Source organism: Salmo salar, chromosome 19, assembly GCF_965601325.2.
Source record: "Salmo salar chromosome 19, fSalSal1, whole genome shotgun sequence".
Lineage (NCBI taxonomy): Eukaryota > Metazoa > Chordata > Actinopteri > Salmoniformes > Salmonidae > Salmo > Salmo salar.
Genome location: NC_138309.1, coordinates 60043839 through 60064259, shown reverse-complemented (window position 1 = coordinate 60064259; position 20421 = coordinate 60043839). Strand labels below are relative to the sequence as shown.

General features: G+C 41.3%; 2 protein-coding genes across 7 annotated transcripts in view; both read right to left on the bottom strand.

Moving 5' to 3' along the window:
- The window catches only part of LOC106579245 (katanin-interacting protein), a 32378-nt gene extending 24320 nt beyond the window's left edge, over window positions 1-8058 (bottom strand). Inside the window, exons 1-9 of one of the 5 annotated variants that reach the window (XM_045702531.2) lie at window positions 7778-8044; window positions 7222-7320; window positions 4614-4693; window positions 4104-4183; window positions 3549-3718; window positions 3019-3134; window positions 2759-2860; window positions 2330-2479; window positions 1519-1774 (exon numbers count right to left, since the gene is read on the bottom strand). In XM_045702531.2, the coding sequence (XP_045558487.1) occupies window positions 1519-1774; window positions 2330-2479; window positions 2759-2860; window positions 3019-3134; window positions 3549-3718; window positions 4104-4183; window positions 4614-4622 (883 nt within the window). In that variant the 5' untranslated portion in view covers window positions 4623-4693; window positions 7222-7320; window positions 7778-8044. Of the gene's footprint in view, window positions 1-1518; window positions 1775-2329; window positions 2480-2758; window positions 2861-3018; window positions 3135-3548; window positions 4184-4613; window positions 4694-5996; window positions 6039-7221; window positions 7321-7777 lie in introns of those variants that run through there. The other 4 variants (XR_006760744.2, XM_045702532.2, XM_014158976.3 and 1 more) reach the window with 4 other exon arrangements.
- A 256-nt stretch (window positions 8059-8314) lies between these two features.
- On the bottom strand, window positions 8315-19549 carry dcun1d3 (defective in cullin neddylation 1 domain containing 3). 2 transcript variants are annotated; one of them, XM_014158979.3, is made up of 4 exons: window positions 18913-19549; window positions 17447-17532; window positions 16347-16899; window positions 8315-10689 (listed from the first exon to the last, which is right to left on the bottom strand). In XM_014158979.3, the coding sequence occupies exons 3-4, from the start codon at window positions 16796-16798 to the stop codon at window positions 10140-10142; spliced, it is 1002 nt and encodes a 333-aa protein (XP_014014454.2). In that variant the 5' UTR covers window positions 16799-16899; window positions 17447-17532; window positions 18913-19549; the 3' UTR covers window positions 8315-10139. The 2 variants fall into 2 exon arrangements, with proteins under 2 accessions (XP_014014454.2, XP_014014455.2); XM_014158980.3 differs by having other exon boundaries at window positions 19113-19549.
- Window positions 19550-20421: the final 872 nt, after the last annotated feature.

The window sequence follows — 20421 nt, the reverse complement described above, 5'->3', positions numbered from 1 at the left end:
TGTGAGTATAACAGAACTCATATGGCAGGCAAAAACCTGAGAAAAATCCAACCAGGAAGTGGGAAATCTGAGTTTTGTAGTTTTTCAAGTGATTGCCTATCCAATATACAGTGTCTGTGGGGTCATATTGCACTTCATAAGGCTTCCACTAGATGTCAACAGTCTTTAGAACGTTGTTTCAGGCTTCTACTGTGAATGGGGAGAGAATAAGAGCTATTTGAACCAGGTGTCTGGAAAAATGGCATGAGCTCAGTCATGCGCGCGGCCGTGAGAGCGAGCCGAGTTCCTTTTCATTTCTGATGACAAAGGAATTGTCCGGTTGGAATATTATTGAAGATTTATGATAAAAACATCCTAAAGATTGATTCTATACATCGTTTGACATGTTTCTACAAACTGTAATGCAACTTTTTTTACTTTTCGTCTGGACTTCTGCATTTGGAATAGTGAACTGAATGCGCAAACAAAAAGGAGGTATTTGGACATAAATATGGACTTTATCGAAACAAAACAAACATTTATTGTGGAACTGGGATTCCTGGGAGTGCATTCCGATGAAGATCATCAAAGGTAAGTGAATATTTATAATGCTATTTCTGACTTTTGTTGACTCCACAACATGGCGGGTATCTGTACGGCTTGTTGTGGTGTCTGAGCGCTGTACTCAGATTATTGCATGGTGTGCTTTTGCCGTAACGCTTTTTTGAAATCTGACACAGTGGCTGCATTAAGGAGAAGTGTATCTTTAATTCTATGTAAAACACTTGTATCTTATATCAATGTTTATGATGAGTATTTCTATAAATTGATGTGGCTCCCTGCAAAATCACTGGATGTTTTAGAGGCAAACATTACTGAACATAACGCGCCAATGTAAACTGAGATTTTTGGATATAAATATGAACTTTATCGAACAAAACATACATGTATTGTGTAACATGAAGTCCTACGAGTACCATCTGATGAAGATCATCAAAGGTTAGTGATTCATTTTATCTCTATTTCTGCTTTTTGTGACTCCTCTCTTTGGCTGGAAAATGGCTGTATGTTTTTTTTGTGACTAGGCACTGACCTAACATAATCATATGGTATGCTTTCGCCGTAAAGCCTTTTTGAAATCAGACACTGTGGCTGGATTAACAAGAAGTTAAGCTTTAAAATGGTGTATAATACTTGTATTTTTGAGGAATTTGAATTATGAGATTTTTGTTGTTTTGAATTTGGCGCCCTGCAATTTCACTGGCTGTTGTTGAGGTGGGACGCTAGCGTCCCACATATCCCAGAGAGGTTTTAACAGGCGTCTTCTACATGTCTCCTTCCCTTCAACTGCAATGACATCAAACATCTGGATGGGTAAATTCTAAGTAGGCATCCAACATATTGCTTTCACCTATCCTATCATTTAAGATCAGTGCAAATGAAGGGGGGACAAGGAAAGGAAGCCACTATAGTTGAATGTTAAGATGCATCCCTGGCTGAATAACATGAATATATTGTAATCCATATTGCTGGGAGTACCTTTAGGAGAGGGCCCAAAGTCCAACACCATGAGCTCTGCAGGGTCGCGAAGGCAGCCTTTGGGCCCAGTTACACGCGGATGACTCATGTCAGTAGATGTTTTGTTGGAGGAGGAGGGAGGCAGGCCTAGCTCCTCCAGGCTCTCCGTGCTCTCCTCCCTCTCGATCTGCTCCTCCACCCACTCCTCATCCGACTCTTCCCCCGCCGACCCCCTGCTGCTCCTCAGCACGCTCACCTCCAGGCTCCGTCGAAGCACCTGACCAGAAAAAAACACCAAGGGTATGTTCAATTGAGTTGAAATGGAAATGAAACTGGTCTTCTTATCAGACAACCACGGGCTTTTCCTCCTCAGTTTCAAAATATGTTTTCATCCCGTTTTGTGACCAAAATGAAAACGCCTCAGCTCTCACCCTCACGCCACTGCACCATATGTAACACAAACAAGGTTAACACTGAGCTATAACGCAGGTTGAAGAAACAGGGCCGTTATACATTTTATGTGCCTTGATTTATATTGCTCTGAAGGGAATGTCTGCTTGGCGTAAGAGGAAATTAAAAAAAGTTGTAAATTAAGTCAGCACTCTGAATAGAATTCAATGATTTACTGCGACATGTAATCTGGTGAGATGGAAATGGTGAAGATGACTGTATTTCTTACACTTTGGTAGCCTGGATCAGTGTCTTGAATACACTACAGGGGAGAGAGAAGAGGAGAGAAAAAGGAAAGCGAGAAGAGGGAGGGAGAGAGAGAGAGAGAGAGAGAGAGAGAGGAGGCCGCGGAGGAGGGAGAGAAAAACAGTTGACCTCACACCTTGACCTCGTCGATGTTGAGTAGGACCCGTTGGTTTTGATGTTCAGGCTCCGCCTGGCTACCTCCTCGGCCATCAGCCCTGGAGCCAAACCAACGTGACACCTTACAGGAGTCTCGCGGGGGGCTACGAGGAGAACGGGGACTCGACCGCTGGAGAGGCACAGGGCGAAGACAGAGCAGAGTGAGATGCAAATCATGCAAACTCAGACTGACTGCTGTATCGAAATATGCTGAAGAACAGTGCACAGCCACGCACGCATGAGCCTGGTGGGAATTATATATAATATATACCATTTAGCAGATGCTTTTATCCAAAGCAACTTACAGTCATGCGGTCATACATTTTACGTATAGGTGGTCCCGGGAATTGAACGTTACAAGCGCTATGCAGCTGAGCTACAAAGGACCGTTGTTTTCTTCCTACTGTACCTCCATCTCTATACTGTCATAGGGTTCAAAGTCTTCAGAGTACCGTCTCTCTGGAGAGATCCGCAAACAGGGTCCTTGTTCTGTTCGAATATTGACCGACTTCTGCAAAGATGAAAATAGAACACTATTCAAAACACATACACTACAACCACAACAGGGTTGTCGGCATCACCCATTGGATGTAGAATGACCAGATACTATAGAAATATAATGACTAGACATTCTCTTTCAAAGGTGTAGACTAACTAGAATGGCGGTACCTGAACCCATTCTCTCCTCTGCACTTCTCCCGGGGCGGTGTGGCTCCTCTTGCTGCTGTTCACCTCCAGATTGTAGGTCTCCTCCTCTGCTAGCTGCAAACCCCTTCTGGAGGCATCTGGTGATGAGTCAGAGAAAGTGAGAACACAGACACTGCACATGGGCAGTCAAGTCCGCCCTCAGAGGAAGAGGAGAACCAGACACAGATGGTTCCATAACAAACAGAGGAAGGGAAAATGGCCGCTGGTTTACAACTGTCACTTATTGTCATTTGTTCAACGGCTATGGGTACAGGATTATACTATGCTAAATGCTAACTGAGGGACGGGGTTGGTGTTCAGGGATGCTACAAACATTAGCTTAGTCATAAATTAGTAACAAACAGGGACAGAATCTACAATAGCCTAACAAGGACGTAGTACTGTAGCAGAGATGGGTTGTAGTCTATACTCAGTTGCTGATGGGACACTGAAATAATATATTTTAGTGCTAAGTTGTTGGCGGATCTATTTTAGTCCTGCATGCTGCGTACCAGCCGTGTGTGTAGCTCTCAGAGCCGGCGGTGGCGAGGTGACAGACTTCTGGCAGGGTCTCTTGGTCTGCTTGCTAGCATTAGCGCCGTTCAGATAGATGGAGAAGCCCTGCTCCAGACGCTCTAGCTCGATCTCCTTGGGCTCTTTAGTTTTCAGTCTCTTTAAGATCCTATGGGTCAAAGGTCAACTCATCCCTCGGAAATACACACATTTTCATATAAAAGTGGTTTATGAATCTACACTTGAAAATGAGATGAAAAAAAAACATGTTTGAAGTCTGTTTTCATGGTTTTTGTATGCATGTGAGAGAGCATTATGTTATATATGCAAGCAGGTCAAACGAGCGAAGCCTACTCCATGGAAACCAAATTGTCCTCATACAGTTTGCATGTAATATCATACATCATTGGTGTCATTCAATCTCTCAGCACGAGGAACCAACCAAAGTCTACCCTATGTGTGTGAGTATAAGCCTATTGACAGTCAGCTACGGTGTCCTCTCAGCGTAACCGGAGCTGCCTCTCCCAAAGGCCTGTGCCCGCCTCACAGTTCACCTGTTTTTGTGCTGAAGGGCGATTAAATATTCATCCAGTATCTCTTCAGCAGCCAAGCCTCCCTGACACCTCTGGTTCTCCTTCACAGATAGGTAGACAACAACAGGAAGCAGTGTCAGACAGAGAAGCCATGCGAACACGTACAGTATCACAATACACTGGGTCACGCTGCAGTGATTATTTTGAGAAGAGGTGCAGAGTCTTGAATCAAGATGAATCATTAACCCTGTTTATTGTCATAGCCTAGGTGACCAGCCTTCAAATTGAGTAAATACGACCCCAGGTTGAGATGACACGTTGAAATCTTGACAAATAGTGTGGGTGTAATATTTGGTTATCGATATGGAAATCCACAAATTCTTATTTCGGTTAAAAGTCCATACAAATGACTTAATACTCATTATTAGCATGGAGTTAATTAATAAGAGATAGGCCCTAAATTCAATTGGTTTATTGTAAGACTCATGCGTTACACAAGAAACACTAAAATACTGCAATACGTTTACTTACCATAGACATAACATTGAAAGACAGAAAGGATGTTCTGGTAGCAAATGTAGTGTGAACTCTATAGTCATGCGCTCAGTCTACTGAAGTTGAAATGTGATGAGAAAAACAAAAACAGATAGTGTCAAATGATAAGATAACGTCAACCATTTTGAATGGGAGTATGTTTAGCATCAGACTGCATCTTTGAAATGAAGATAATGGATAGGCTATGGGGATTGTATTCTGGTTTGAGTATTGACAATAGCAAGACATTCAATATAACCAAGCTAGCAAATTCACAGGCTCATGCAAGTTGTGAAAGGGCGATTCCACGCCAGCGTAGGCCGGAAATATTTTGGGGTCATTTCAGATTGTTCTGTCAGTTCTCGCATTGAAACTTCATTGCGAGGCATGTTTGACATGCTTTTTATATTCGTCTCACTGTAAGACCTTATTATCCATGAACTGTACATGATACAGACAACCTCTTGGTCTCATTATACTCCTTATAGTGTGTTCTCAAATATAAACATTAATAACAATATTACGCTCAAAAGTACCGTTTTGGATTTTGAGAATTTAAAGCTTTGTTTGGAACAATATACCCTACACATTTCCAGAGTGGGCTCTCTGCTCATTCTGAAGTTATGATCAACTTTATGAGCACCATCAACACACTGTATGGGAAAATTGATTAAAAAAGAAGTCTGCTGGTGATTTGCAGAATGTGCAATCCTAAAGGAGGGCTGTGACTGGTTCATTTTTATTTATTTAACTAGGCAAGTCAGTTAAAAACGAATTCTTATTTTCAATGACGGCCTAGGAACAGCGGGTTAACTGCCTTGTTCAGGGGCAGAACGACAGATTTTTACCTTGTCAGCTCGGGGATTCGATCTTGCAACCTTTCGGTTACTAGTCCAACTCTCTAACCACTAGGCTCCCGCTGCCTTAGAAATATAAACTATATGTCATTCACCTATGTATAAAATGGGTCATATCATTAAAATTACCAGCGAGACCACTCTGGAAATTTGACGTTTGAAGAGTAGCCTATATTGTTCTTAACAATATGTCTAAAAATATGAAAAATCTAAAAGGGCACTTTTGAGATACAGTATTACTATTTTTATGTTGAATAAATTAATGTGATTTTCCCCCCTTCAGAATCTAGACATACTCCATATTTGAGAGCATACTCTAAGCAGTATAACACCAATATGTTGTCTATATCATGTATGGTTCACAGATTTGTGATACAAAATGTAAAAAGCATGTCAAACATTCTTCCTTCCAATGAAGTATTGATGTAAGAATTGCCAGAACAATCAGAAATACCCAAAATATTTATGGCCTACGCTGGCATGGAATCACCCGAAAAGGGGATGAAATCACTAGCTCTCTTACATAAGTCTAGTAGCCAACTAGGCTTCAACATCTGCAGGAGCACTGGAGGAAGAGGGGGAAAGGTGAAGGAAGAAAAGAGAACAGCAGAATAGATGCACTATATGACTAGAACCACCAGAATCTGGTCTTGCAGGAGATGTTGATGTGGCGAATCTCCTTTAAACCCAGGAAGCAGCGACCATTCAACAGCTTTCAAGCTTAACAATGTCAAAATAAGTTTGTTACTGACCAAATATGGTGTTTCGATTAGCAACTATCCTAATATACTGCTGTCACGGATGGGATGTACTTCCATAAAAGGTCCAAGTAAAAAATTACATGCAACCGAAATAGAATGCTTCTTCGACAACTTAAATGTATTGATTGAGATGTTGTAGCAATCCGAGATCCTTGGGATGTGAGTGATTGGAGGTGCCGAAAAGTATATATTTTTTTCTCTGTACATTTTTATTTAAACCTTTTCTGGATCTACATACCCGCTGTGGTGGCAACACATGACTATAGTTGGTAATCAAAACTCCATATTTGGTGAGTAATGAATGCATTTTAACATTAATACGCTTGAAAAGCTAGTGAATGGCAAATTGAATAGCTGCTTCCTGGGCTTAAAAGGAGATTCACCATAAAGCCTGATTCTGGTTCATATATGACTGTGTTATAACAGGTACAATACTGACTTTGGCAAGTGACCATGTACGACATCTATTGAAAAGAGGGTTATTCGCACACCTTATGTAATTCCAGATCCATATAAATTTTTTTTTTAAAGAAACTCCCACAGACTGGCATCCTTGTATGCACCAAACATCGAATCAATTGAAATCCATAAACCACATTATGGAGTGAGCATAGCCTACAAGATTGCGTGTACCCCACCCTGGCCAATTGGGATCATAACAAAATACCCAAAATACTAAATGTGCTCGAGTTTGTCACAATGTAGGTAATCAAATCATAAAAAATGTGGTAAAGAGGCACAGACATGACATTAAAAGCCTAAAAACGTTTTATTCATCCTTTTAATATTTGTCAGGATATGCATCTCCTTTACAAGGCTCCCTCTGCCCCTGACCAAAATCCCCCACCTCAGAGGTGGGGAGTAGTAGGCACACTGTCTCATGGCAGTGAGACGCAAAGCCATCCCTTTTTGTAGTGGACGTCTATCCACATGACCTCAGCTACTGTGTTCTCCAATTATTTGAATATAAAATAAAACGTAACTCACCACTTTATCCATTGTGGGATCACAGACACTGGTTTTCACATAGCCCTAATTCCACATTTTGTGAGGATGCCAATCCACGATGATTTTCTAAATTCAACTCTGTAGCAAGGAAATAGAAATTAACCGAGATTATGACCTTTTTATGAAGACAGTCCGACAACAATGTTGCCGCACCAGAAATATATTATTTTCCCCCGCATAAGCAAAAACTGCACGCCGCTGCTAAAATTCTGGCCCTGGCTACATTCTTGGTCATTGTCACAACGGCAGTTTTTTTGCATTTCACATACATTTTTCAACAACGCACTCCAGATGTTGAAGTTAGCTCACTCGGTGAATTAAGAAACATAGCTAGCTAGTCAGTCAGCTTTATTTGTGCAGGCTATGCAGCTAGCAAGTCGCTAGCTGATGTTGCTGGCTGCAGCAATAAACTGTAGCTAAACTAGCCAGCTAAGCTAACGAATGACTAGGCTAAGGTAGTTTACCACTCATTTTTTTTAATCAACTTCCTGTTTTTAGACATGGTACACTTTGGTTAAATGTTTAAAATACTCACAATTCATATATATTTTCACGGGTATTTTTAACGCTGTTTCTCGATGTCAGGTGAAGTTTCCGATTCTCGTGTGTCCAGTGTTGTTGATAACAGTGGATGCTGGTTACCAGGAGAAACATCCACCAATAGCGAAAGCCCCTGTGTTGGACACACCCCCTGAGGAGGAGGACCATGTTGTGTGTACACTGCCTGCATACAGCAAATACACTACAGCTCATCGACAAATACTGTACTTTGCCCAGCAACCCCTACTAACCATAATAGATTATACTCTATTATGGCCATATCAGAGCTACAATTTTTTTGCAATTTTCTCAAACTTCACCAGGGTATCAATAAAAAGTTATATTTCTAAAGAAAAACATTTTGTTTGAAAAGTAGAAACCAGGGCAAGGAGCATCCTGGGACATATTAGAAAATAGCAGATTTGTCAGATCAGATGCCCGAGTCGTGTTCAAATGTCCTCAAAAGCCATACTGCAAACCCTCCATCAAAACAGGACAATGACACCACCAAAACAAAATTTAACTCACCATATGCATTTCGTGGTCCACTGTCAAAAGTTGGAACATGGTTTTATTCATTATAAATCAATGCATTTTATATAAAAAGGGCAAAGGAAAATGTAAACCTCACAAGGGCACCCCCTGACCACACTGGACTCAGTTGCAGACACTCAATGAGCCAATACACCTGGTTAACAATGATCCGCTGTCACCAAAAGGCCTGGGCTCTGTTTCATTATAATTCAACAGTTGTGAATGGTTTAGAAGCTGCAGACATGAATGAGAGCATTACAAGCATGGTGACTAGGAGGGCCATTGTGTTTTGTGCACTTAACACAACAGTCGCTAGCAGCCGACACACATTCTTGACATGCCCACAAAACTAGATTTAATAGCTGTCCAATGGTGTAAGATTGTTGCAAACTTGGTAAGGTCTTAGCTTATTCTAACTAACAACAGAGTCCCTAAAGCAGGGGTGTCAAACTCATTCCATGGAGGGCCTAGTGTCTGTGGGTTTTTCTTTTTTTCTTTCAATTAAGACCTAGACAACCAGGTGAGGGTTGTTCTTTACTAATTTGTGACCTCGATTCAATCAATCAAGTACAAGAGAGTAGAGAAAACCCGCAGATACTCGGCCCTCCATGGAAGGACAGGGGGGTAGGGACAAAGCTTTGTAATGAACCTAACACAACAGTCCTGAATGTAGCCCAGGTACAGTCACATTCTGTCCTGTTCACAGATCTGAAATGACTACATATGTGCAAGCTATAACTTCAGGTAGAAGTCCACAGTCCATCGAATGGCTTGGTGGGGTGGTGGCCAATACCATATTGCTTACATGTGTTCAGTCCTTTGGGATCTGTGAACACTAAAGGGACAGGGGCTAGGGACCAAAATGGAACCAAGCCCTGGTAGTTAGAATAAGCTAAAGACACTACCGCGGTCTAGAGCACTCAACAACTTTTTCATAAATTACACTGCAGAAGAGAGAGAAAAAAAGGGTGTGATTATTTTCAAAGAAATCAACTTGAAATTTAAAAGGACTTATTGGAATATAGCTTCAACAAATTTATTTAGATAAATAGAATAAAAATAGTAACAAGGTATTTTCACTGTCACTTCACTTCAATTTTTACTTTAGGACATTATGCACACTCGAGTACGACCACGTCTTGAACAAATCTTGGTTGGTCATCACAACTACAGGCAATAAAGCCAAGAATATAACCCTTTAAATAGTCCACATTTCAAAATGAAAGCCAATTCATCCACACTCAAATGTTGTTCCAAAATAAAACAATTTCAATCAAGTTGATTTCACTGACCCCATAAAGATAAAGCTCAGTCTCTGGTAATAAGGAGTTATTTGAGGACAAATAGATTGTCCCAATTTCCCTTCTTCTTAATGCAATATGAGGATTTAATAAGCCTACATCTTTGGGTGAGAGGTCCAGTCACCAGTGTTTCCAGGTCAATGCGAGCTGGAAAATGAGACTGGTATGGCTTTCTGGCACCTGGTTTTTAAAGCAACCTTATATACTGAGCTTTCTTTGTGAGTTGGGAAAGATTAAAATGGACCACATGTCCAAATTACTTTTAAAAAAGCACATTAAAGACAAATAAAACAAATAACTTAAATAGACGTGCTTAAAAACAATACAGTTCTTAGAGCCCTTTCAATAACCAGAAATAAAGCAGGGTGCAAGGGAACCCTGTCCCACCGCAACAGAAAAGGAGCGAGAGAAATAATGGTAATGTTAATACTAATTTGTCATCCAATGATTCACAGATGTACAGTTCACTAAGAGGTCAGAACCCACCAACCCCGACCTGCCTTCCTTCCCAGAATTCCATAGTCAGTGGCCCACCCAGGTCTGTGAGCCCCATCCGCTCTCTGTTTCAAGTCCGCCTGTGCTGGAGGGAGAGCCCTCGGTCTCAGTGCATCCCCTCTCCTCCTCTGCCCTCTTCAACTGCTCCTCCTGCACCTCCTTTTTCCTGCGCTCCATCTCCCACTCCACGAAGGTGTCGAAGAGGCTGGGCCAGGCCTCGTCCTCGCTGTAGTTGCTCAGGTCAGGCCCAATGGCCTGTGTGAAGTTGAGGAACATGTTCCAGGTGTCCCGCGAGATGCCCCGCACGCCCGACGGGTTCTCGCCGAGGAAGTCCAGCCAGTGCTCAAGGATAGCCGGCATGTCCTGCGTGAAGACCAGGCGCCACAGAGCGATGGCGATGTCGCGCTGAAGCGAGCGCTGGCCCTCCTCGGCATCCAGGCCGAACTGGAAGGTGAAGCGGTACAGGTCCTTGAAGCTCTCCTCGCCCTGCGCCTCCAGCAGCATGCAGGTGAACCGGGTGCAGATACCCTCCAGACTGTCCGCCTGGATCGCCCTGCATCCGTCCACAAACTCCTTCCTACAGACAGGAGGGGAGAAACAGGGCTGCATTATAGAACGCAACATAATATCAACCTTTGACTCAGGGCAAAGAGTCATAGGGAGCAAAACCTTTCAGTTTCTTACATTTTTTGCAACAAAGACAACTTGGGCAATTTTAAGTAGTTAGAAGGCAAAAGCTTCCCAACTAAGCTAACTCTGATAAACATCACATGGGCCTCAACATAAAGAAGTCAGGTAAAGTAAAAACAGAAATAACTGCCTTTTAAAGTCTCTGATAAAGAGGAGCATGCTTTAGAGCACAAGGAGAGAAAGGGCAAGAAGCCCCCTTGATGAGAATGGCGCTGGACTGTATAGCGGCCGTTTTACGGGCCCCTGCTCACCTCGGGCCGAATCCCCGACATGCGGAAGAGAAAGAGACGGGCAATTTAGAGGCCAACGTGCGGGCACCCTGATGAAATTACGGCGGCGAGTGAATAAGCCGCCTCTACCCTCTGTTCTACTGGTGAATGTACATTTACATTTTAGTCATTTAGCAGACGCTCTTATCCAGAGCAACTTACAGTAGTGAATGCATACATTTCATACATTTTTCCCCCCGTACTGGTCCCCCGTGGGAATCGAACCCACAACCCTGGCGTTGCAAACACCATGCTCTACCAACTGAGCCACACGGGTACAATCACAGGAGAACAAACTGGACGAGCTACGATCAAATCAACAGGGCCGGAATAACTGTAATATCCTATACTTCAAGGAAACTTGGCTGAACAAGGACATGGATAATATTCTTGCTGGTTTTTCTATGCATCGGCAGGACAGAACAGCAGCGTCGGGTAAGCTCGGGGGGGGGGGTCTAGGTTAACTACAGCTGGTGCGCGATCTCTAATATTAAGGAAGTCTCGAGGTTCTGCTCACCTGAGTTAGAATACATCATTAGCTGTAGACCATACTATTTATCAAGTGAGTTTTCATCCATCTTTCGTAGCTGTCTATTTACCACCACAAATTGATGCTAGCACTAAGACCGCACTCAACGAGCTGTACAGGGCTTTAAGCAAACAAGAAAATACTCACCCAGGTGGCGCTCCTAGTGCCCAGTAATTTTAATGTAGGAAAACTGAAATCGGTCTTACCTCATTTCTACCAGCATGTCACCTGTGTAACCAGAGGCGAAGAAACTCTAGATCACCTTTACTCCACACACAGAGATGCATACAAAGCTCTCTCTTACCGTTTTTTAGGCAAATCTCACCATAACTCTATCCTTCTGACTCCTGCTTACAAAACTCAAACAGGAAGTACCAGTGACGCGCTCAATACGGAAGTGGTCCAATGAAGCGGATGCTAAACTACAGGACTGTTTCGCTATTGGGTCATTCTCATGAAATCCTTAAAATACCATGGCAGTAATGATTTTAAATATAAACATGTAATTTAGTAATATAACAAAATATCATAAAGATAAGTGTTCTCTACCTTGCGCAAAGAGTAATTTCATTTTGTATTTTATTGCATTTTCTGCTAAAATTCTCATTACCGCAATGCGTCCAGCTCTGTTGGAAAGTATGTTATGTTGTAATTAAAAAGAGTAAAATGAAAATATTCTGAAAAAAAATAAATGGATGTTCTACTAGATGTTTTCAAATGACAGAAAAAATTATTAACTGAATATTCATGTATAATAATAATGAAAAAATATTGGAAAAATTAAGTGTCCATGACTGATGTTCTCATCCTTGAAGGACTGTTTACACACACACAGAGAATTTTAAATAAAGTTTGATTTTGAATGAAGCAACACATCTGCCAGTACCTTCAAGATGGCTACCAGGTTAGTAGATCTCTTTATATATCTCCAGTTAAAAGTTAAACATTCTCTTGGCAGACTGCGTACATGACAGTATTGATTATCATTACCGATACAGGTAGTTTTCCACATTTAGAAAAACGTTAGATTTAAAATTTTCTATTAAAATATACTTCATTAATGTCTAATTATGCACATTGAGTAAAAATTTGCTTAGTCATCATGTCTTCTCTATTGTTAGCAAAACATGCTACGGTTCCTCATCCTTCACAACACCATTCTCATTTAATGCTGCAATGTAGAGAGAACTGTTTCGGTAATGAGAATTTAATCATACAGACTATATTTTTAAATATAATTAAATATGAATTTAAATATTATTTACTAACTGTTGATATTTTGCTTTATGTCCTGTTTAATTGCAGACAGTCAGCAAGTGACAAAAATACTTTAGCGAAGGCTACGCTGACAAACTTTTGAGAAAAAGTTTACACCAACCCAGAACTGCTGGAAGAGTACAGAAGGAAGGAGAGAGAGGTTAGGGGTTGGAGAGGTTACAGCAAGCGTAATTAGCATATATATAGTATATAGGAAGCCTATGCCCTCATACAGTGTCTATAGGAAGTCAATGCGCTACAGTGTTAGGAAGTCTACACTTGCGCGTGCACACATCCACACACAAAATCAGTAAGCCGTTTATATTATAGGATGTCCACACACAGTCTAAGTGTAAGCCATTCAGTCCCTTCTATAGGACACACACACAGTCAGTAAGCTATTCAGTCTCTACTATAGGATGACGTGTCCATAACAGTAAGATTTTTCCCATGTTTTGAGACATGCTCAGTTCATGTCATGCTTCCTTTCCATTACATTTTTTACATTTATGTCATTTAGCAGACGCTCTTATCCAGAGTGACTTACAAATTGGTGCATTCACCTTATGATATCCCATTTCCAGATATCAAAAACGAAAGCAAAATTGTAAAATCAAGAAAACTGAAGATCTGACAAAGAAGCAACATGAAAAGAAAAAAAAACTGTGGCGGGAAAACTCAAAAAATGTATTAGAGAAGAAAGAAACAGTTAAAGCTGTATTGGACATAACACCATCAAGCCAGGAAGATGATACACTTCAACATATTCAAGAAGAAAAATGAAGAAGTTGTTCAAAATCCTCAAGACACAGCCTCCCCAAGAGAACAGACTTTCTCACATCAGCAGATAAATAAATGTCCCTGCCATCAACTCAACTCCTAAAAGAAGAGAGACATCTCTTCAGACACCAGGACCAATGACGACATCTACCCCAAAGGAATCACCCAAAAAGAGGAACAGAAGGAACAAATCACTATCAAAATGGAGGTCAAAGTTGCACTACACGGAAGAGAAGCTGCTGGAGAGGACCAAAGAGATGGTCAACCTAAAGAAAAGACTGAAAACACTTGAGATGATGGCCAAGAGGGAGCAGGTAATTGTCAACATGGAAGGAAGAGAGGTCCAGAAGAAAACTACAAAGAGAAGTCATTAGAGAACATTACCCAATAACAGCCAGAGAAGACTAATGCGCAAACTTGTCAGCCGCTTCCCTTCATCAAGATGAAGTCTCCACTGTAATAAATGTGAAATCCAGAGAAATTCTGAAAAATGGCCAGATATTCTGTAAGAGAGGCTTAACAGACACTATGTAAAATCTTTATAGAAGATTTCTGTCTGAGAACCCAAGGCACAACCTTTCCAAGGCTCAATTCTTTAAACTTAAGCCATTTTGGATTGGCCAGCGAAGAGTCACAGACAGAGAAACATGTGCTTGTAAAACGCATGAAAACTTTGGCTTGAAGATAAAGGAGCTGCACCGGCTTGGAGTCATAAAAACATAATCCCCAAGGGACACTGTACGTACAGTGTGTGTAGTGACGATATCGTGTGCTGTTCTAATGTTCTTGTATGTGTTGTTTTAGCCTATGTATGTTATGTACTGTTGAATCACTGCAAAATTAAATTGATTGAACTTGAAACCATGATTGTGCCAATATTATCTCATTTATCTTCTACATTAAATGTTATGTTTTTAACCATACCCAGTCTTAGTATAGTTATTATCATTACCGAAATCAACAACCTTATTTCCGAAACATATGTATCATTACCGCAACAAGTGTTCATTTAATGAAAAGAAAAATAGTAGTTTGCTTTTAAATGCAGGCTTGACACATAATTTAGAAAATATGTCAGGTTTCAATGAAATATCAAAAATATTAGGTTGTAGATTGCGGAAGGTGTTGCAGTAATGAGAGAAATCAGTCAAAATCAAATAAATGTTCATTTAAAAATATATATTATTTCAGAGTTTCAAGTAACTGTGCATGACTGTCAATAATCCATTTTAAAAATCTGAAAATGTATTAACTTTCCTAATGGTCTTGACGTTTTCAGACCATTGCGGTAATGAGATTTTTAAGGACTTGTTTTGGAAAACATGTTCAAAAAGGTGTTAAATTGTCAGTAAAGGTTTTTAAATTAATGCTCACAAAAAAAGTTATACAGCTACATATTGAGAACGTCTTGACTGGCTGCATCACCGCTTTTCATGGCAACTGCTTAGCATCCAACCGCATGGCGCTACAGCGGGTAGTGCGTACGGCCAAGTAAATCATTGGGGCCGAGGTCCCTGCCATCCAGGACCTCTATACCAGGCGGTGTCAGAGGATGGCCCTAAAATGTGTCAAAGACTCCAGCCACCCAAGTCATAGGACTGCTCTCTCTGCTACTGCACGGCAAGCGGTACTGATGCACCAAGTCTGGAGCCAACAGGACCCTTAACATCTTTTACCCCCAAGCCACAAGACTGCTAAATAGTTTAATAGTTAGCCTGGTTATCTGCATTGACCCTTTTTGCACTAACTCTTGACTCATCACATACACTGCTGCTACTCTTTACTATCTGTCACTTTATTCCTAGTTATACGTACATATCCATCTCAATGACCTCATACCCCTACCCCTTGTATATAGCTGTGTTGTCATTGTGTTTCTATTATTTCTTTATCTTCTTTCTCTCTGCATTGTTGGGAAGGGCCTGTGAATTAGCATTTCACTGTTAGTCCACACCTGTTGTTTACGAAGCATGTGACGAATAACATTGGATTTGACTAACTTAACCACATCCTGTCACATTGTTCTGCTGTCACCTCAGCATGAGTCCCTGGCCAGATATACATTACTTTTCCACCCCCTTTTATTCAGCAGACATGACATCAGACTTGGTGTGAACAGCAAAGCAACAGTAAACCTTTCAAGTTTCTGGCTCTAGGTAGCTCAGATGAGAACATTTGTTAATAGGTCAAATGACGGTAATAGGTACAATCTTCAGACTAGGTACAAGATTACATGAAAATTGAGAAGACAAAATCATCTGAGCAATAGACAATCAGAGAAAGACACTGTCGAATCCCTACTCATTACAGAGTGCAGTGTCAGAGTCTGATTCGATTTCCTGTGTGCCCCCTACCTGTCAGCTAGCAAGTGAGCTGCAGAGCTGCTGAAAGCTGAGAGAAGTGGGGGTGGGGTGGCCAGCCAGACCAATGTTAAATGAAACACTGCACAGTGAGAGGGGAAGCTAGCCTAAAACATACAGTGCAGGGCAGCAGTAGCCATTTTAGAAATTTGATCAGATGTCTAACATCAGCCATTGAATCAGCCATGCTAATCAATATTACAGGCTAATCAGGTCTCTTTTGGACCAATAAATGACTTGAGGAATCTTCTCAGAACATGTTTTCTGAATATCAGGCTAAAACACATTGATGAAGCATCGTCTGTCTCATCCCTACTCCGACCGATGTCATCCCCAACCCGTCTCTTACCTTGTAAACTTGCACATGGTGGCCGCCTGGAACTTCCAGGCGAGGACCAGCACGCGGAACTCGGCGGGGTCCACGCACAGGTCATTGCAGAACCTCTCCATGCCCTCCTCCAAGATGGCATCCTCATGCGGGTCCTTGTAGCAACAGAAGAGGTCCTCGATGCGCAGCAAGGACGGCCCCTCCCTATCCGCCACCGAGCGGTCCTCCTTCCTCAGGTCCCCCAACATGGCCGATGCAGGGATCACCGTGGTCTCCACGGTAACCTCCATGGCGGTCTTGGTGCCGTTGAACATGTGCTCGCTGGAGGCCTTGCTGCACACAGTGCCAGGTTCCTCTTTGTGCCCTCCTCCCCCGCCTTTCTTGTGGTGGGACTTGGACCCCTGCTCCTTGTCGCCACTCTTGCTGCCGAGCGAGGACGATGGGTTCTTACACTTGGTGACGCACTGGCCCATGTCTCTCTCTCTGGTCCTCTCAGTCTGTCCTCCCCTCCTTCAGGCCCCACCAAGACGCCTCTGCTCTGGCCTGGTGAGACGTCTCAACATGCCCTTGGGCCCTGGAACAGAGGAGGAGTCCAACACAGTCACATGGGGTCAACAACAACAGTGACAATGAGTCACTGAATCAACAAACCCGTTAGTCACAAAGGGTCAAAAGCCACAACACTGAGGTAATAATTACTAGAGAAGACAACTGCTAAATTGTAAAATAAGAAAATCATATGAAGACCATAGAAGTAGGATACATCACCAACAGAAAAGGGTGAAGTGTCTGGCAGTTTAAAGCCTGGCCCAGTTACCATAGAAGCTTTGAAGCTGGTACTGTACCATGGAGAGGAGGGTTCATATCCAACTAGATGGCTGAATAACTACTTATAGAGAAGAGCCTAATACAGCATGGGTTACCATATAACTGACTAAAATACTTACAGCTACAACAAGATGTTGTTTACCTTAAAAACCAGAAGATACAACCACCAGATAAAACACTAAAATTGAAATGTACGTTGTCCGGCTCATACATACTACTGGCCTGCACAATACGCTACCAGAATAGCTCAGCAATAGCTAAGAAATGGGTTGGTTCTGATAATAAGTACTTACAGACACTTCCTCAGAACGCCTTTATCACTCTAGATGAAGGTGTCATCTTTTTCTGCTCCATCGTGGTGACCTTAACATCGGCAATGCTGAAAGACACACAGCATCTTGTCACAATAAGCATAATGTGATACAGGGGTATCATTCGCCCACATGTAGATTCAGTGTATAAACTTGCTGTGAATTTGTCATTTCAGATTGAGAAAGCAGTCATTTACTACATGCATTTCCACAGCAGGGTAGCATTGTGTCAAGGATGAACTACTTTTAATTGAAAGTAGCCAGTGGTGTAAAGCACTTAAGTAAAAATACTTGAAAGTACTACTTTCGTTTTTTGGGGTATCTGGCCTCTGACCTGGCGGAGTCACTAAACACATGCTTCATCTGTAAATTATGTTGGAGTGTTGGAGCGTGTCCCTGGCTATTGGTAAATAAAAAACATCTAAGTAAATGGTGCCACCTGGTTTGCTTAATATGAGGAATTTGAAAAGAAAGGTATACTTTTACTTTTGAAACGCAAGTATATTTTAGCAATTACATTTACGTATGTTTAAAACAAAATACTTTTAGACTTTTACTCAAGTAGTATTTTACTGGCCAACTTTCACTTTTGAGTCATTTTCTATTAAGGCTCCTTTACTCAAGAATGCCAATTTGGTACTTTTTCCACCACTGAATGCAGGAAACTATAGAGATAAATATGCCTAGCCCTTTCCTTTGTTAGAGACCTTTTAATTACATAGGCCTACATTTGAAATATTCTGTTACTCAATGAGGAATTCATGATGGCTTCCAGCTGTTGCAAGATTCATAAGCCAACTACTATACTACCATTCTTGTTCAACTAGTTGGTGTTTTATTTTGTGCCTGTCTTTCATGATTTGATGAAACACTTTGCAACAAACGAAAAGCCCCTGATCACATTTATTGAAACTATTCATGAGGAATGAAACTTCCGTGGACATGTACAGGCAAAACACCTCCTGGAAAGCCTGCAGTGCTTTCAACCACGTTCACCTCATTCTAATATGATGGACTTTATTGTTGTAGTTAGCTGACTAGGAACACATCGGCATGTATATACTGTGGGGAATATCTAGCCATTTAACTATTTTGTTAGCAACCCATTTATCAAAATAACACTGTCAACAAGAATCTTTAAACTTGGTAGCTAGCTCAGCTGTGCAGTTCTAGTTTGCATCTGAACGTTGGCTAACATAGCTGGTCAAACAAAGAAAACAGGTAACATAATCAACTTGACTGTCTAACAACAACAACAGCAGCTAAGTTCCCTGTTAATAATATAGCCTCGTTTGTGGCTGGTTACACTTCGCCATCATCATACTTAGCTACCGACTGGCTAGCTAGCACGTCATCATGTAGCTAGCTAGTTATCTGTAAAGTTAGCAATCTAGTATGCCATAAAAATATAAACTATTTTAGAACACGAACAGTATAGGTAACGTTACCTCTTAAAAATAGTTGATTGTCGAGAAAATCACGTACATCACTCCAATAACATCAGTAAAACAAATAGCGAACTTAGGACACAACGACACAATCAGCCCCACTTAGCTAAAAAGCTAGCCAGCTAATGCTAGTAGGTAGCAAGTCAGCACCATAAACAAAAACGAGCGTTTAAGTTGGCTTTTGCCTGATAAGAACGCACCTGGTTTGCAAACAACCGCCCTATACGACTGTCTTTTACTTTAAATTGACTACTAAAAAAAAAGTCGGATGAACCAGTACGAAAGGCTTATAGTTTCTTTGTGTTTCCCCTTTAGTCATTGAGTGGATTTCCCTGCATCACTTCCTCCCAACAGAGCACCAGTTAGACAGCTAGCAACTATACCATCCACTGATCTGTATGGATGGGGTCCCCTGTTTAGATTTAGTTAAAAATTGTAGTAGCTGGCAATCTGACTAATACAGCTAAAACCCAACGAACAGGAATTAACATAATATTTGGTGAAATCGTCTTTGGGGTTGAACCTGAAGGGCTTTGAAAAGTGAATGAAAAATTGACTATTTAATTGTTTCGCAGCGACTTTGCAACACTAATTGCTGCGAACACACCTCTCAAATTACGTCAATTTAATCGTCACTTCGATGCGACATGTTGTTAAAAAGCTAACAGCACAGCAGGTAGGTCAAGTAATAATTGCCAGATAATACTACTATTCGATACGTCAGCATTGTGACATGGTGTTATTGCAATGTAAACATACAGCGTTAGATATTCCTACCCTAGACGTTCATTAGCCAGGTACTTTGCCTTGTTACCCTGCTAGCTCACGTTAGCCATATTCATATGTGTGACGCACAGACCCCATTATGCCGCGTTCAAAACAACTGGGAACTCGGAAAAATACGAGGTAAATCATCACGTCATTGAACTTTGGAGTTCTAGAAAGATGCATGACTGTTCAAATCGATTTTTCCCAGTCGGAGTTCGTATTTTCCAGATGTTTTGAACGCACTGAAGTTGGACATTTCGAAGTTCCGAGCTCCCAGTTGTTTTGAACATGGCATTAGATAACTAACTAGCTATATATGCCGCGTTCAAAACAACTAGGAATTCGGAAATCTCTGATTTAAGTGCGTTCAAGACAATTAGGAATTTGGGAAAATAAAAGCGCCTACTGGGAAAATAATTTAACGGTCATCAAACTCGGAATTCCAAGTTGGAAACTCTGGCGTCTTTCTAGAGCTCCGGCTTGAAGATCACTATCACTAAGTCAATATTTGACCTCGTTTTATTCCGAGTTCCTAGAAAAGTACACTTTTCAACATTAATCAGCTCATTATAAATAATAAAATGTTATTGGTCACATACACATGGTTAGCAGATGTTATTGCGAGTGTAGCGAAATACTTGTGCTTCTAGTTCCGACAGTGCAGCAATATCTAACAATCTAATCTAAACTAATCTAACAATTCCACAACAACTACCTAATACACACAAATCTAAGTAAAGG